Source organism: Saccostrea echinata, unplaced genomic scaffold (genome assembly GCF_033153115.1).
Source record: "Saccostrea echinata isolate AGI-Se365-2 ecotype Australia unplaced genomic scaffold, CSIRO_AGI_Sech_v1 ptg000029l, whole genome shotgun sequence".
Lineage (NCBI taxonomy): Eukaryota > Metazoa > Mollusca > Bivalvia > Ostreida > Ostreidae > Saccostrea > Saccostrea echinata.
The window spans coordinates 2227494-2245670 of record NW_026889778.1 but is presented as its reverse complement, the minus strand read 5'-3'; the positions used below and the strand labels follow the sequence as shown (position 1 = coordinate 2245670).

At 33.7% G+C, this 18177-nt stretch overlaps 1 protein-coding gene across 4 annotated transcripts; it reads right to left on the bottom strand.

Moving 5' to 3' along the window:
- Nucleotides 1-11269: 11269 nt before the first annotated feature.
- On the bottom strand, nt 11270-18177 carry LOC133195456 (uncharacterized). Of its 4 annotated transcripts, none has more exons than XM_061331296.1 (3): nt 17872-18177; nt 15452-15908; nt 11270-13279 (listed from the first exon to the last, which is right to left on the bottom strand). In XM_061331296.1, the coding sequence occupies exons 2-3, from the start codon at nt 15900-15902 to the stop codon at nt 12282-12284; spliced, it is 1449 nt and encodes a 482-aa protein (XP_061187280.1). In that variant the 5' UTR covers nt 15903-15908; nt 17872-18177; the 3' UTR covers nt 11270-12281. The 4 variants fall into 4 exon arrangements, with proteins under 4 accessions (XP_061187280.1, XP_061187279.1, XP_061187281.1 ...); XM_061331295.1 differs by lacking the exon at nt 17872-18177 and adding an exon at nt 17184-17693; XM_061331297.1 differs by lacking the exon at nt 17872-18177 and adding an exon at nt 17184-17692 and having other exon boundaries at nt 15464-15908.

The window sequence follows — 18177 nt, the reverse complement described above, 5'->3', positions numbered from 1 at the left end:
AAAAAGTTTTCTGCAAGCGGACATATGTAAAAGGTTCCGTCGTTTCTAAATGCCTAGAAATACTGGATTTTGTTGGCAATACATCATTCTATATTATGGAAAAAGACGCATATATATATATATATATATATATATATATATATATATATATATATATATATATATATATATATATATATATATATATATGTATATATATATATATATATATATATATATATATATATATATATATATATATATATATATATATATATATATATATATATATATATATATATATATATATGTGTATATATATATATATATATATATATATATATATATATATATATATATATATATATATAAAGCAGAAAGAAATTCACTTTTAGAAGGATACCCACTTTCGCCCCAGTCCGGGGTTGAACTCTCGACCTACGGAATCTGTCTCCTAGCAGTACAGGAACAGCGCGCTAGACCGCTCGGCTATCTAGGAAAGTCAAAAAACTTGCTTTCGATGCCGATGGAATTCTCGCGGCGCGGCTCTGCACTACACGGTCATTGAGAATGGATTATATATAGGGGAATACGTGTCAGTAGTGTCCTTCTTTAGCCCATTCCCCTAGTTAAACACCTCCTCCAATTTAAGGGCCTTAGTTATTTTCTTTTTAAATGACCACCCCTTCGTTTACAATTCTTGATTATTTAAGTATGGTTCTGGAGAAAATACTATGAAAATGAAAAACTCAGTCCATGATCATAAAAATAGATAACAAAATGACAGTGACAAAATGACCAAATGCATTATGTAGGTCACCTATTAATACATTCTGTCATCTTGTCAAATTAATGATGATTAATTGATCACATGTCAGTAACGAAGTTGGTTCATTTTAGTTTCTCCTCTAGATAAAGTTTTACGTTTTCATAATTCTAACTTCCGACACTTCATTTATTTGAAGTTTTCATTTATTTTAGACCTTTTGCGTAAATGAATCCATACACATTCTACTATAAATACACATGAACCTGATTTTTTTTCTCTTATTATTATAAAAATTGATTTTGTTAATCAACCGATGAACTCAAAATGTATGTAAGGTTTCTTATGAAGTGATCTCAAAAATTGATCTGAGTAAAAATCAATCATATAATGATGATATTGCTCTACCACCAGAATTAATTTATCCCGATATAAATACAATCAAAAAATGTATTTTCTTTATATTTTCAAAACTGGCAATAACTGTTGCAGTCGTTGCTGTTAACAATGTCTTTCGTCTGTAATGGTTGCAATCATTAGTTCTCCATTTATTCTCAATTTAGCAAAGATGGCTTTTTTTCATATCTGTCTCTTGCCCAATTTTTATGCTAAAATTTTAAAAGGAAATTAACAAATTAACAAAACATGCAAACCACTGATTACAAGGAGGAAGTCCTGAACGTTAATTTCCTAGTCTCTATTATAATGAAAATTACCCCCCCCCCTCCCCTCGGCTATGCTAGTAGATATGTTAAATTCTAATAATTTCTTTTCATTTTCATTCGATCTGAAAGCTGAAAGTCAGCTGCAGAATATGACAGAATGCTCAGAATAACGGTATATTTTATATATGGATTAAATTTTCATCAACTAACACAAGCTCCTTCTCCGTCTTTCTTTCTTTTTTCAAAGCAGATGTGTGATAACAAACAATGCCCAAAATCAAGCATTTAGAAAATTTATTATAAAATCCCAGCAGGCACGCAACGTTGTATCAACGTTGAAAGTATGTGGAATATAGATTGCAACGTTGAACAACTATAGTTCAACGTTGTTTCAACGTTGAATCCTCAACCTTATTACAACGTTGAAACAATGTTGAAGATGCAACATATTTTCAACGTTGAATGTTCGTCGATATTTCAACGTTGAAACAACGTTGAAGATGCAACATATTTTCAACGTTGAATCCTTAACCATTTTACAACGTTGAAACAACGTTAAAGCTGCACCATATTTTCAACGTTGAATGTTCGTCGATATTTCAACGTTGATATAACGTTAAAGATTCAACATATCTTCAACGTTAAATATTTCCTGTTATTTTAAGGTTGAAGCGATGTTTAAAATGCAGCATATTTTCAACTTGGAATGTTCGTTAATATTTTTACGTCGAAACAACATCGAGGATGCAACATATTTTCAACGTTGAAAAAGTGAGGAAAATTTAATGTTGAAACAACGGATAATGAGCGCCTTATTTTTCAAGGTCAAAATAGTAATTAAGGGTTATAGAACGCTAAATCAGTGTAATTTTTGCTATATATATATGCATTGTTAGAAAATATCATGATTATTCACAATAAATGAAATGTATTGTGAATTAATTTATTTAGATTTCATTCAAAAGAATTGTACTTACAGTACTGTAATAAAATGTTTAATCTGAATTAATATGAAGTATGACGTCTATATTCAACTCTCCACTGTAATTGCATGTTTCAAAAAAGTTAATTTGTAAATTAATTCTGAATGCAGTGTTTATGCATAAATGAAAAAGAGAAACATTTTGTGCTTAAGATAAGCTTTTTATAAATAATGACATCTTTATCCAATACTTCACTGTAATTCCATGTTACTATACAACTGATAGAATAATAATTTATTCCAAATTAATGTAATCTAATTAGACTTCTTAGATCCGCGCCGTATACTCTGTGCAGAATGTATACGGAGCGGAACTAAGAAGTCTGATTTTAATTAGATTGTGCTTTTGTTGCATTCATATGAAAGGAAAAAAGTAAACTGTATTAGATATATTACTATAATCTTTCTTATCACAAAATATAAAAACATTAAAATAAACACGTACGTTACAAAAAGGTTTAACAGTTTTCACACTAACAATTAACCCCGGTCAGTTTACACTCCCCAAACTTATCTTCAAGGCATCAGATAAGGATTGGTTCTAGCTTAGCTGGTCAGTTTCAGTGTCATGATAACCTTGTTATGCAATTTTCTTGCTGGGCAGAAATACAGAGAAGTTGTTTGCAGCTTATCTAGGTCAAAATTTTAATTCAACTGATGGACAAGATGTGAGCGTCTTCTTGCTGTTCACATATTATGTATTTTACAAGCCATGCACAAGGATTAAGGCTGGGTTATCAACTTCTGCTCAGTAAGTATAATTTCCTTTTCTTGGATATAAAAGAAATTTTAGATTTTCTAGTACCCATACATCATTTTATTCTTGTTTTGTTAGCATATTTGTAATCTGCATTCAAAACTTTAACATGTTTAATACTACGCAAATCAATTACCAATGGCTTTATCCTTACAACTTATTTTGAATGGAGACAATAACCTTACTTACAACCAAAATATTGCAGTATTTAAACTTGTTCTTGAATTTATTACATCTACAAAGAGATTTGTATGATATTGTTTATCTTCTTTTTTTAAATCGTCAAACCACAGAACCAGTATCTAGTAATGTGTTCTTATTAACTTTCACATTTATACCTGTATTATTATTGTTAGTCATATATGTTTAACTGCAAACATATTGTATCATCAGCTCACATAATTAATTTTCTACCATTTATTTTGTCTTATTTTTATAAATTTCTTTTGAATATACACATGTTAATATTTATTTTTTCAATGATATGTAACTAATATTTACTTGTAAATGTATGACATTGACCTTGTATTATGGAGAGGACTTATACAGGCAGTGCCTGTTGTCTAACTTTATATTGTTTAAATTAATCTGCGTGAAATGCACATCCTTAGTTCGTGTATTTATATGTTTGGTTGATATATATTTGCACATGGAATTAAGATATAGTTTACAATTTAATTGCAGTTGGCCGTAATTAAGGATAAATCAACCACTGGCGGTTGTGAGACGTAATTGATGCCCTGATTGGATGAGATCCATCGCCCTTGAAAATTACAAAGGAATGCAACATTGTCTATGTACACCTCCATGTGTTTAACATTCTTCTTCAGTAATAATTGTTTATAATCATACTGTTACAGTTATGAATTTTACCAAGAGACAATATAATTCTTTTCATTAATTCCAAGTATAAGAACATGTACTTTTGTCTGTTCTTTATTATTAATGTATATTTTCATCATTTGAAATAACAAGTTATCATATAAATGACTTTCATATCATTATTTCTTTTGGTAATAGGTTTTGCATTAGAGGATGGAGCTTCCTGTTCATTTCTTTCCGACTGACGAGTCATTTTGTGGGACTTACACGTAACTATGCGCGTGATTTAAAATAAATGGATCCGCCACTTTGTGGAACTTAGTTTTAGACAGATGCGTGATAAGATGAACCTGAATGTGATTACTGTGACCCCCTTTTCACTAGGAAGATAAATTTTGTTAAACAGTGATTTATGAGATTCGGTGATTGGATCCTGGATTTATCTTTGTTTTTAAAATACAGTTTAAGATAATTTTACTCAGAATCTCAATACTGAATTACAACTTATGTATATCGCAACTTGAATAAAAACTTTTATTAGAATGTGAAATGTATTTGCTCATAAAGCAAAACTCAGTATGACTTCAACGTGATTTCAACCAAATAGCAACATTTGTACAACCAAAAAATTTCAACCAAAAGGTAACCTAATTTCAACCAATGTTCAACCTTTTTTCAATGTTGATGTTTAACGTTGAAACAACGTTGAAGTTTGAACGTTGCCTCAACTTTCATTTGCAACCAAAATTCAACTATAAATCAACCAAAGTTCAACCCATTTTCAACGTCTATTCAACGTTGAAAATTGACGTTGAAACAACGTTGATGTCTCAACGTTGCCTCAACTTTCATATGCAACCAAAATTCAACGTTGATTCAACATCGAAGTGCAACGTTGATTCAACGTTGAATCACTGTTGAAAAGCCTGCTGGGAATAGGCAATGAAACGTTTTAAATAAGTATATGTCTACGGATTTTTGTTCGATTATGACAAGGAGCACACGGCGGGTGTGACCGGTCGACAGGAGATGCTTACTCCTCCAAGACATCTGACTCAACCTCTGATGTTTTTAAAGGTCCATGTTGCTCAGCTCTTGATATGCATTATTTGGACTTTTGAGTTTGATTACGGTTCGATATCTCCATGCTTCATGCATGATAAAATTTCACTATTTTTTTTTCAAAATGTATGGAATCGAAGGGACGTCTGAACCCACATTCTCAATGTCCAATGACCCATGTGTAGAAATATTTACTTGCCAGACAAATTGTTTAAACCATGGAATAATTGAGGTTCGTTTTTTACAAGGTCATTATTTTTTAAACATTGAAAACTGACCAAAAAAAGAAAAAAGAAAAGCAAAATTCCACTAAAACAACGATATATTCTTAAAGGGGTCATCTTTCTGGAACAAAAATTTAAAAATCTTACCATCATTATTATATGTCTTTACGCCTAATTCATTTTTGCACCCGTTGCCTACTTTACTGTGCAGTTTACTTTGCCAACATTCGCTTAACTCATTTTTTAATACTAATAGATTTTTAAGACAAATATAATTTTAAAAAATGTATGCTTTTGTCTTATTGTGGCTATTTAAGATGTGCGACTAATTAATTTCAATAGCAAACTGTTTTCTCAAATAAAGTTAAAACGAAAAGAGACAAATGCAAAATATCATAAGTTTAAACAAAGAATGATCATACATGTAGCTTATTTAAAAGATATTTGATTTTTTTATTCGAGCGCAACTACAGAGAAAATCCTTGACAACAGAACGCACACTTTCAATTTTTAAGCAATATATCACAGGATTAATGATAGAATTAATTCCACAACAACAACCCGCAACAAAAAGAAAAAGATCGGGGACTTCATCAAAAAAGATTGAGGCAATAATTTGTGGGGAAGTTAAAATAATTAAGCAGCAAAAGAGAATGCCAAGCAATGCAACAGTATTGAGAAGTTTCCCCTCTTCAAAACTGCCATTTGTTGATAACCGGAAGGAAAAGCTTCAAGTTGTGCATTACTTTTAATTCACTCTTTGATCCGTGGGGCTGCAAATTGTTTTCAGACGATAATTCATTTGATTTTACTCCTATTTTATGAATATTCTTCTTAATGTCATTTTTGCTGCCATCTCCTTGACCTGATTTCTTGACTTCTCTTGCAGAGGTCTTTTCGACTTTTCAAAATTCTTGTGTAAAGGTTTGGAGACAACCACTCTGTTCTGTTTAAAAACATAGCGTAAAGTTACACAATACAATCCGACTGTCACAACAAGTAACGCTACTACTAACTTGTTCAAATTGATGAAAATTTGAAAATGTCTTTGGTAGATATATTGAACTTGACAATTTTGCATCGGACCATCTGGAGGTGACATCAAACCAACCGTGAAAATTAGTATTATCAGCCAACTAGAGATGCTAGCAATATATTTTCTATGATTTTGAAACAAACGATCACTCCAAGAAGTATGACAAATAATTAAGTATCTTTGTAAACCAATTAAAAATGTATGAAGTAGAGACAATAAAGTACCATTTACAAAGAAAAATGTTTTGATAACACACATTGCCATGTCAAATCCGTTGAATAAATAGTTTGTGTCTATCGTCGTTGCAACCATATTAAAACGTATTTGTATGATTGCACGCTGTTCCGTTCAGATGGCCAACGTCGCTTTTTCTGTCAATTTTTGAAACATACTTCTTAAGGTTTTCGCTTAATGTTCTCACTGTCTATTTACTAACCGATACTAAAGATATAAGAAAATGATGGTAGCCGCTTTATTTGGAACATATTTAATTTTTATTAAGCTTTGACTTGTTTTAAAAAGAAAATAATCATTTTAATCAGAAAGCTTTATTTAAAAGTTTATGGCGTTTTGACCCTGGTCATGCGCACTATCGACGACCTTTAATGTCCGCGATTTTTACAAATATAATAAGTTCAAACAATTAAAACCTAATCATTCTGACTTTTATTTCTATAACTAATATTATTATGGTATACAACGTCATTGTTCTTCACTTAAAATGGAAAATTTAATTTGTTAATTTTTTAAGTATCATACTTATTCTTCCGACTGTAAACCGAGATTATTTTAAAAATTGCTTGAATTTTCCATTGACAGTATCGATGTAAGCTTTGGAGACCAGCTCTGCCAACAAACTGTTCTATTCCCATATGTCATAATTATGTTCCGTAATTAACAGACCTGATTTTGTTTTTGTATCAAATTCTGATTCTGAAGCAGAAATTATTTTGAAATTCTACATGAAAAGAAGTCTCTTGCTTGCATCGAAATTAGGATATATCGACAAAGTTTTATCAAATAGCTATAAATGTATTCATTTTCATATTTATTTATTTGATATGTCCCATTGAAACTGAAATAATAGCACCACAGTTTCTGAAACAAGTGTTTCATAACGGGATGAAATATATGGAGATAACAAACAGTATTCAAGCTCAAAAGTCCATTCAAACTGATGTGTGTTTTCATATTGCTCCTCAATCGCTTGTTTTTGTTAGCAATGGTATGTCCAGTCGGCGCTGTTACAACCCTAAATGTAAAAACAAGAGGCCCATGGGCCACAACGCTCACCTAAGTAACTTTGGCCCTGCTGTTCTTAAGATCTTCCCCTTGTAATACGTATTATGGCCCAACCCTGTCCCCGGGGGTCATGATTTGACCAATTTAAAATCTACACTACCCGTGGATGCTTCTTTCTACGTTTCAGCTTTTCTGACCCAGTGGTTCTTGAGTAGAAGATATTTAAAGATTTTTCCTATATATTTCAATGTAAAACTTTGATTCCCCATTGTGGCCCCATCTTACCCCCGGGGGTCATGATTTGAACAATTTAGAATCAACACTACCCCAGAATGATTCCATGTAAGTTTCAGCTTTTCTGGTCCAGTGGTTCTTGAGAAGATTTTTAAATTTTTTTCCTATATATTTCAATGTAAAACATGGATTCCCCATTATGGCCACATCCTACCCCCAGGGGTCATGATTTGAACAATTTAGAATCTACACTAACCTAGAATGCTTCCATGTAACTTTTAGCTTTTCTGACCCAGTGATTCTTGAGAAGAAGATTTTTAAAGATTTTTCAAATATATTTCAATTTAAAACTTGAATTCCCCATTGTGGCCCATCCCTACTCTCAGAGGTCATGATTTGAACAATTTAGAATCTACACTTCCCCAGGATGCTTTCATTGAATTTCAGCTTTTCTGACCCAGTGGTTCTTGAGAAGAAGATTTATTAATGACCCCACCCTATTTTTGTCTTTTCTTGATTAGCTCCCCTTGTAAGGGGGATTGGCCCTTTATTGTAACAATTTAAACTCCCCTTTACCCAAGGATGCTTTGTACCAACTTTGGTCAACATTGACCCAGTGGTTCTTGAGAAGAAGTTGAAAATGTGAAAAGTTTACAGACGGACGGACGATGGACAACAGGTGATCAGAAAAGCTCACTTGAGCTTTCAGCTCAGGTGAGCTAACAACGCAAAATGTAATAAACTGGGATATTACATTTTGCGTCGAGATCAACGTAGAATGTAATAACGCAAAATGTAATTACACGATTTTTAAGTTTTATTACATTTTGCTTTATTACGTTTTGCGTTGGAATTAACGCAAAATGTAATAAAGCAAATTTTTGGTTGTTACATTTTTCGTTACTTAATTTTTACGTTGAGAACAATGCAAACTGTAATGAAAGAAAATGTAATAAAACAAAGTATAATTATCTTTTTGTACTGTGTTTAACGCAAAACATCACAAAATTGATTTAAACATATAACAATGGGAAAACTCGCTTTACTAAATAGACAGACAGACCTATGACTATGAGACAAACGTTACAGCTTTTACGGACATTACTAATTGTTTATTTTTTTTAACTCTGTTTCTAGCATTTTTACTGAATACTTATAAAATAAAACATTAACTTAACTTTGATTTGCATGTCTGTTTTATAAACCAGTCTGTATCATATATCCATCACTGACATTCTTAATAACCAAATATGCACCTTGGGTCCATTAAAATCTCTTGATATGCATGTACGACGCTCATGTGTACATTCCTTAGCAAATAAGAAGTGCACGTGTGTGTGTCTGGCGAGGAAAAGCGGGGGAAAGGGGTTACTTCGTATGTTGATCATTCTATTTTTATGCGCATGCAGAAACTATCCATTTTATTATTTGAAGAGAGAGAAAATTGTATTTTGCTGGTCTGCAATGCACATGATTTGTAAAACAGTATGAAATCTTACTTGTCAAGAAACCCCCCTCCAGCTATATTAACATCTGCCAGTAAAAATAAATAGATTTCTTTTCTAAATTTCATGCATGTGCTTATCAAAAAGACAAAGCAAACCGATACACTGAACAAGGAAATACCCCCCCCCCACCGACAAACACACACACTTGCGCACGCACGTTTCTAATTTGCAACATCTATGGTTTGAAAACCAAATGATTTCAAATGGGTAATGAAATCAATATATGATGAAATCAAATCTAATGTAAGAATTAGCATACGTTTATTTTTCCTTTTGTTTTATTTTCTTTCCGTTTATTTTCTTCAGCCACTACCCAATTAAAAATTATTCTCAACCTGACTGACCAAAAGTGTGTTATTACATTTTGTGTTGTTGCATTTTGCTTAATCTCGACGCAAAATGCATTGGAACTTTGGAAAATTGTTTTATTACATTTTGCGTTATTATATTTTGCGTTGATCACGACGCAAATTGTAATAACGCAAAATGTAATAATCCTTAAAAATCTGTTTTTACATTTTGCCTTATTACATTCTGCGTTGATCTCGACGCAAAATGTAATAACGCAAAATGCAATAATCCCGGTTTATTACATTTTGTGTTGTTATTACATTTCGCGTTGTAACAGAGGTGTTTTTTGTTCAGAGACGAAAACCAGTTGGCATTGTTGAAAAAGAAGCTTAGGAAATTCTATGTTTTTCTTTGTACTAAACATTAGAGGGATTAAGTTTCAATAACCATTTTTAGACCAAAGTTCCAGTGCATTTAAATCTTTCTTTCAGTTTCCTTCAATAATTTTCGTATTATGAGACGAATGCTGCAAAGAATTATCATCAGCAATCAGTCTACAAAAAGTAACCATATTATCAGCAACATCTTTCACAAAACTATAAAAAACAAAAGTGGTCCTAAAAATGAGCACTGAGGACCACCAGCATGTAAGGGTTTTGGTGTTGATAACAAGTTACGCTACATCACCCTTTAGAAGCAGAGAAAACACAGACCTCCAAAACATCAGAGGTGGGATCAGGTGCTATGGAGGAGAAAGCATCCCCTGCCGACCGCTCACACCCGCCGTGTGCTCTTTGTCATGATCGGGAAATAACGGAAAAATCCGTCGACAATACAGTGTGTAAATAATGGCCTAACAATTAGTATGAAAAACGTCAGTCAGCATTTGACTCAATGATAAATTGTATTTGCTGACAAAGTCATTGTATCGACCATAGAACTTACGAAATGATGACTTTAAACGAGACTGCTGATATTCTTGTTTCATCTACTTGTTTGTCAATAATTTACCTCGTTTTAGAAATTGTTCATACGTATAGCATGTTCTGGCGTATCGAATCAACTGAGAGATATAAATCCTGTATGCAGGTGATGAAGGTATATTGCTGCATAAGTAAGGGAAGTTGACGATTGAAAAGTTAAAGTCGATCACGTTTATCATAAAGCTTGGTTGTTAGATTACCATTAACGTCTTTTTCGAATAAAATATCCAAATATGAAACAGATGTGTCAGACTCTGTATTATCTATCATCTCAAGCTCACCGGGATATATCGTATTGACATAAGAATGGAAATAACCATTGTCAATTGACAATACGTCGTCGATATATCTAAATGTCGAATTCAAGGCCACAGCAAGTGCTTCTTTTCACATATAAGATTTTGGACACATTCTGCTTCATATGAATACAAAAAGGTCTGCTAATAACGGGACATTTAATAAATTTTCACTAATCTCATAAGTTTTAAGTTTTAATAAAATACCTTTATGCCAAAAACGATCAAATGCTTTTTAATAAAGATCACAAAATATCATACAGCAAAATTCTTCATCATCAATAGCTTTAACAATATTGTATTAGGTATATCGTCGAGTGACCAGTTAGAAAACCAGGCTGCTATTTATAAAAAAAAATTGTCATGAAAATGATTATAAATATATTTATGCCTCCTCTTTTCCCAACTGCTATGAAAAAAGGGACAAAACACATGTGTATATTGAAGTTGTATTTTATTGATCAAAATAAAGATTTTGATCAATCAACAAAAATGTAGTTAATATAAGCATCAAAGGTTTCCAACAAATATGGACAATTGTTCTTTACACATATAAAATATTTCTTACATACAAGTATAATAATAACAGAACACAAACTCTATATTAACTACTGTTTGCCAAAAAACTATTGTAAAAACATGTATATACAGTTTTCTTCATACAAAATCAAAACAAGAATTTAACAGGTAAATACAGAGAGTATACAATGTAATTTTTGTCTTAAATCTTCTAACCTTGGCAAAGGTGGGGTCAATCATCCACCAGTTGAGAAGATCATGCTCATGATGATCTTTGAAACGACCCCAACCGAGCCACTGCATGTACATCATTTTGTAAGTGTTTTTAAGAAGAGAAATTAACATCTATGATTAAGACTATACGCATATATGCATTATGCCATAAACAAGACAATCAAAGAAAATAATCTTCGTACTAAAATTTCAAATAACAATTTCTTAGTACGTGAGATCTAAATAAAATGACAGATGAGCACTGGCCCCAACAAGTACTCTTGCTTTGTTGAAAATGTCTATACATGTACATCAAACATGTTACCGGCCCAAGCAGGTAACACTTCGGATATACCCAGACTACTGGCACAAGTACTATAACATCACAGATAAAAAATGTATACATATCGTATATGATACCAGCCCCAGCAGGTACCTATGAAATAAAAGTAATTCTATTTGGCCAAGCAAGGGGGTATCGATACATGTTTCTGTCGCCTCAATTGAATACCAGCCCTAGCAGGTATTCCAAAACATATTGTAAATCAGTTGGTAGACCATAATAACATTTTATAAAACATGGTTATTAAAGCTAAGTTAAAATGTTTATACCAACAAACTGAATACCGGCCCAAGCAGGTATTCTATAAACATAAGTTGAAAGCCAAGACCAAAGATAGGTTAAAAAACTAATGGATTTGTTTACTCACTTGTGGGCACATGATTTGATCTTATATACTTTTGAAATGCATTGGATTGCCAGCGTCCCATAGACCTTATTTGTGTATCAGTACATCCCTTAAAAGCAGCTGCCGTAGCAGCACCTATTCTGAAGCTGTGTCCCTTATATTTTGAACTATCTAAACCACACAAGAGCAAACATTTTTTAAGTGTATGGTTAAACTTGACCCTAGTTAGAGGTAAGCTGTTGTCTAAGAGAAACAAAGGACCAGTAATATTCTTTCTTATATTTAAGTACTGTAAAAGTGCTTCTACTGCAGAAATTTTGCAATCTCCATGTGAGAATGAAATAAACTTAGGTACACCAGAAGAATTGTGCTTAAAAGTTTTAAAACAAACATTGACCTGATAAGCCTTTCCTGCTTTACATGTAAAAGTGACATCTGAAAGCTGGATGACTTCTTCATAATGACCCTCAGAGCCGACTAATTCTCCAATGCGTGCGAATGCCGAAAAAGCAAATAGAAATAAAGCTCGAAACATTTTCTGATTGTTTTCTTCTGAAACCACTTGTGGTAGACATGATACCAATTGGTCTAAAATATGGTTTGTAATTGGTAATCTAATGTCAAATGTGTTGCCCAAACGATAAGCTCCAGCAATTAATTTTTGTATTAAAAAAGCTTGTGTAGGATCCTGATAATTCAAAATTTTATGCACATACCCTAGTGCTGATAGATAAGTAGAGATGGATTTTGGTGAAAATGATGCAGAAAATAGATGTGCTACAAAAAGAGCAACTATGGATGAAGTCAAAGGCAGTACACATGGTATATTGTATGAAATGCAGAAAGATGTGAAAACCCGCCAAGCTCTGTTGTATGTAGCTGTTGTTGAGGGTGCTATAGCTGCAGTTGTAAGCTTTGCAATGTTGTCCAGAAGTTCTGAGGCATCAACGCTGCTGGCACCATGGTTGGTTCTGCTTGTGCATCCGGTGCTAACTTCCTGAATTCTTGAACCTGTAATCGAGAGAGGCTATCTGCCAACTTATTGTGTTTACCAGGTATATGTTTTGCTTTAAATATAATATTATGCTCCAGGCATTGCATGACCATATACCTAACCATCTGTAGCACTAATGAATCTTTGCTAGTTAGCTTATTGATAACAGAAACTAATGCTTCGTTGTCAGTAAAGAATAGAATGGAGTGATTAGCAAACAATCTTCCCCAAATAGCAACTGCGAGGACTATCGGGTAAAACTCTAAAGTCATAATATTTAAGCTCTTCCAGTTTTCAGGAAAACTACCATAAAACCATTGGGTTTTATAGATTCCTGCAAAGCCTTTTGACTGTGCAGCATCTGTATACAACTGGAGGATATTGCTAGACAGAAATTTCTCGTCTAAAAACATAGTCTTGCCATTATACTTTTCAAGAAATGTCAACCACAAGAACATATCCTGTTTACATTCCTGATCAATGGTTATAAAACTTTGATTTTCAGAGACTTTCATCAGCACATTTATACAATGTCGGAGAAATGCACGACCTGGCAAAATAACTGAACAAGCGAAATTCAAAACCCCAATAAGTGATTGCATCTCTTTCACAGTACATCTGTCTTTTTGAAGAAAATTTTGAAGCAAATATGTACATTTTAAAATCTTATCTCTGGGCAAGCGGGTTTCCCTTAACCTAACATCTATCTCTATTCCCACAAATTCAATAATCTGTGTAGGAAGAACAGTTTTTTCTGCTGCGAGGGGAATTCCAATGTCCACACAAAGCTCAAGGAAATTTTTAAATTTTTGTAAACATAAAACTTTGGATTGCTCAATAAAAAGAAAATCATCCAGTATATGAACTACAGCTGTGATTCCTAACCTTGTCTTAGCGATCCACTCAATGGCAGTACTAAACTGCTCGAAAATTTTACAACTTGTTCTGCAACCCATTGGCAAACACTTATCGTAGAAATATTTGTCCTCCCACATAAAACCCAATAGCTCATAATCCATTGGTGATACAGGCAGTATTCTAAATGCTGATCGAATGTCTGTTTTGCAACAGAATGAAGTTTCCCCAAGTTGTTTAATACACCCTACAGCATCATTTATACCTGCATACTGAACAGCAGCTGCCTCGTCAGATATACCCGCGTTGACTGAACCTTCCATTTTGGTAGGGTAAGATAAGTGATGAATCATTCGATATTGATTTGGGGTTTTCTTAGGCACTATACCTAGTGGAGAAATCTTCAACGAGTTAAATGGAGGCTTTGAAAAAGGTCCTGCAATGCGACCTGCACTGAGCTCTTTAGAAATTTTTTGACTTACAATTTCTTTTTTCTCAAGTGCTGATTTAAGATTGGAACTGAACTGAAACCCCCTGTCCCCTTCATATTCTAACCTGAAGCCATTTCTAAAACCATCTAATAAATACAATGTCTTAGATTCATCATAACCTACCAAATATTGAGCTAATTTGTCAGGGTTAATAGGAGTTGGTAATTTGCCGGAGTATTCAGGCTTTCTTTGCAAGCTGGGACCCAGTTGACTGTGTAGCAGGTGCAGACCTTTTTTCTCTATTTCTCCAACACTGGGTTTTGGGGTGGGGTTTAAAACAGGTAGAACAGATGTGAGGGTATTTACAGAGGCCTGTGCATGACTTTCCTTCATTAAATTTGAAGCAGTGGGGACGAAAAAGCTGGTTCTTAGCAGTATGCGTTACAGGTGCCCCCAACTTTTTCATTAAAGCCCGACTATACAAAACCTGATCAACATGTCTCCATGATAATGAGATATCCCCTTGCCTGGCCTTTCTAAATGTGATATCATAATGAAACCAGTCCCCCCCATCTTTATGTATTGAGCGAATTAAGTGCATATACACTGCCAAAGATTCTGGGAGGTCTTTATCATTGGGATTGCCTTGCCTTACCACTGAACTGAAGATGTTGAATGCATCAGTCCATTCTTCAATGGTTATAAATTTTTTTCTTTTATTAGAGCTTAATCCAACTCTACCTTTATCTTTAACTGACAGGTGGAAATCGACAAATTCCAGATCAGTAGGGGGGTCTAAAATGTCACCCATCTGTACAAATTCATTTGCCAATATCTTGTCTTTGATTTTGCTAGAGACATACGTGTAAAGGGGTCTACCAAGAGGTTTGTACTCAGACGTACTTTCGACATTACCCTGTAATTGCTGTGCAAGATTCACAAAAGTAGCTGCTGGTAGCTGCTGTTCAATTGGTGCTCCATTCACTGCTGTGTTTTGTGCTGTCACACCATGAGCTGAAGTTGACTGTGGGGTTGATGATGGGGATGATGGTACTGTGTAAGCGGTTCCCTGCTGAGCTGCTATAGGTTCACTCACATTTTCTTCTGAGGTTGCTCTAGCTGAATTGGAGTCTTGCAGTGAATGTGGCACTTGTGTCGTGATAGCCTCTTGCGGTCCAACAGTAGGTAGGACTCCAACTTTCTTGAGTTCTGACAAAATGTTTGCTGTAATGGACTGCGTCAGACTTTGAATTACACTAGAGTCATTTGTCACTGCACTGTCAGATGTCCGCTGTTTCTTAGTTGGTCTCTGTCCAACTGTTGCTGAAGGAGGGTACTTCTTTTTGGGACCCATTATGCTCTAAAATAACAAAATGTAAATGAAACAAATACATGCTAAGAATATTCATTAGCATGCCAACATACATGCCTTAAATTTCTAGCATGCCAAATTTTCAAAGGTTTTTGATAAAATGCCAATTTTTTTTTTTTTTTTTTTTTTTTTTTTTTTTTTTTGTTTTGTTTTTTTTAAATCCTCCTTGGCACTTACCAATCATACATGTAACAGGTATAATCTTCCTGCCTTATAAATTTGTAAAATATTACATGTACCAACTCATACATGCCAATATACATGCTTGAGTTACAAAGCATGCCAAAACCAGCATGATTATTAAACCTTTAAACAGGCATCAAGCATTGCAATTGATGTATATTTTTGAACATTAATATACATTGTTTACATGCTGAATTTACAGCATGCCACTGCACAAAATAAACTGTTCACTGGCTAATGTCAAATAATGTCCCCATTCCATGATCAATATGATAATGAAGATACATATATATATAATATGAACATGATTATGCCAATATACATGCTCGAGTTACAAGGCATGCCACAGCCAGCATAATTATTCAACCTTTAAACAGGCATCAAGTATTTATGTATATTTCTGAACAATAATATACATTGTTTACATGCTGAATTTACAGCATGCCACTGCACAAAGTAAACTGTTCACTGGCTAAAGTCAAATAATGTCACCATTCCGTGATCAATATGATAATGAATATACATCTATATAATATCAACATGATTAAAGTAAAGCAGGAGACTTATGTGCTCGCCTTACAAACCATACTACAGCCAGCAGTCATTTAACCTTTAAATGGGCATCAAGTATTGATGCATATTTCTAAACAATATACATTTTTTACATGTTGAATTTGCAACATGCTACAGCACAAAATAAAGTGTTTACTAGTTTATGTCATATGTCACTATTCATTGATCATAATGAGAATGAATATACATATAATCTGAAATGACAACTACATGTCCAACCCATCTACATAAACAAATAGAATGCCTCCAATCTACCCTTTAGGCCATAATGCACTAATTGTATAACCAAAATACCATAGCATTTGAAATCTGAGTAATGATAAAAAGATGAGCATGAACAAAAACTCAGCTATTAACAATATCCTAATTGATTACACAAGGCTCACAATAGCATACGGTATGATAGTAAAAGCGCTTGAATCAACATTCAGAATTTCTCTAACCAAAGCTGTTTTTATAAATTAGTCTATTTTAGACAACATGTGCAACTTATCATGTCTACAATACCTTATAGCCTGGAGAATTGCCAGTCTTAGGCTCCTATAGAACTTCCTATTTCCTATTTCAGACAGATGTACACCATCTAAACTGTAGATGGCCAATGGACTGTTCATTAAACGTAAAAGTCGCCAATATATCAACTTAGGGTGAATTTCTAACATGTCCTTCAACATTTGATTGACAATATCACGTCGGTAAGAGTACATTTCGACTGTCACATTTCGTGGTTTTGACCGACTGAAAAGCTCACAAACAACTATTCTCTTAATAAAACTGTATTGGTAAACAATCGATTCGACCCATTCCACAAGTCTGCAAGCGAAAACTTCTGGTCTTAATGTCCTATTACACAAATCATTTCCACCCAGCTGAAGTACAATAACACTCGGGTGAAAGTTCTGGAGCTCGTGAACTAACGCATCATCGACACTGAGTTTATCTAGAGTAGCCCCACCGACTCCGTAGAATCTGATCGTGCAAAAGTTTATATCTAGTCCAAAATTATCACTACACCCTGCATTATGTCCTAATGACTGCTCAAGGCGACGAATAAAACTGTGGCCGACTACTAAGACCTTCGCCATTTCACAAAACGAAAGCACAGCGTTTTACTCAGCATACAATGTTTACATAACAATGGCGGGTCACACACTAACGAACTCAGATCAAAACAAACAGAATTGTAAGCATTTACCTGGAAAATAGCTCTCAAAAACCACCGATCTTCACACAATTGTTCCAGATATCAAACGCTTAAACGACGTAACGAAAACTTGTATCAAAGTAACTAAAAAACTGGCTAAAAATTCAGAAAAATAATTGTTCTCCTCCAGGCTTAGGCTAATACAGAAAGGACGCTATCTCTTAGCCAATGAAATCAAAGGAAAGTAGAGAGGCTACATACGGGTCACTGACTTAACAAAATGTGAGGCTCACCAAAGGGTGACAAAATGAAAATCATGGAAACTCGTCGTCATAAAATAATTTATTACATAAATCG

What these genes read in the sequence shown, in the direction of transcription:
- LOC133195456 (XM_061331294.1), bottom strand. Translation starts at nt 14,941, where the DNA reads ATGAAGGAAAGTCATGCACAGGCCTCTGTAAATACCCTCACATCTGTT.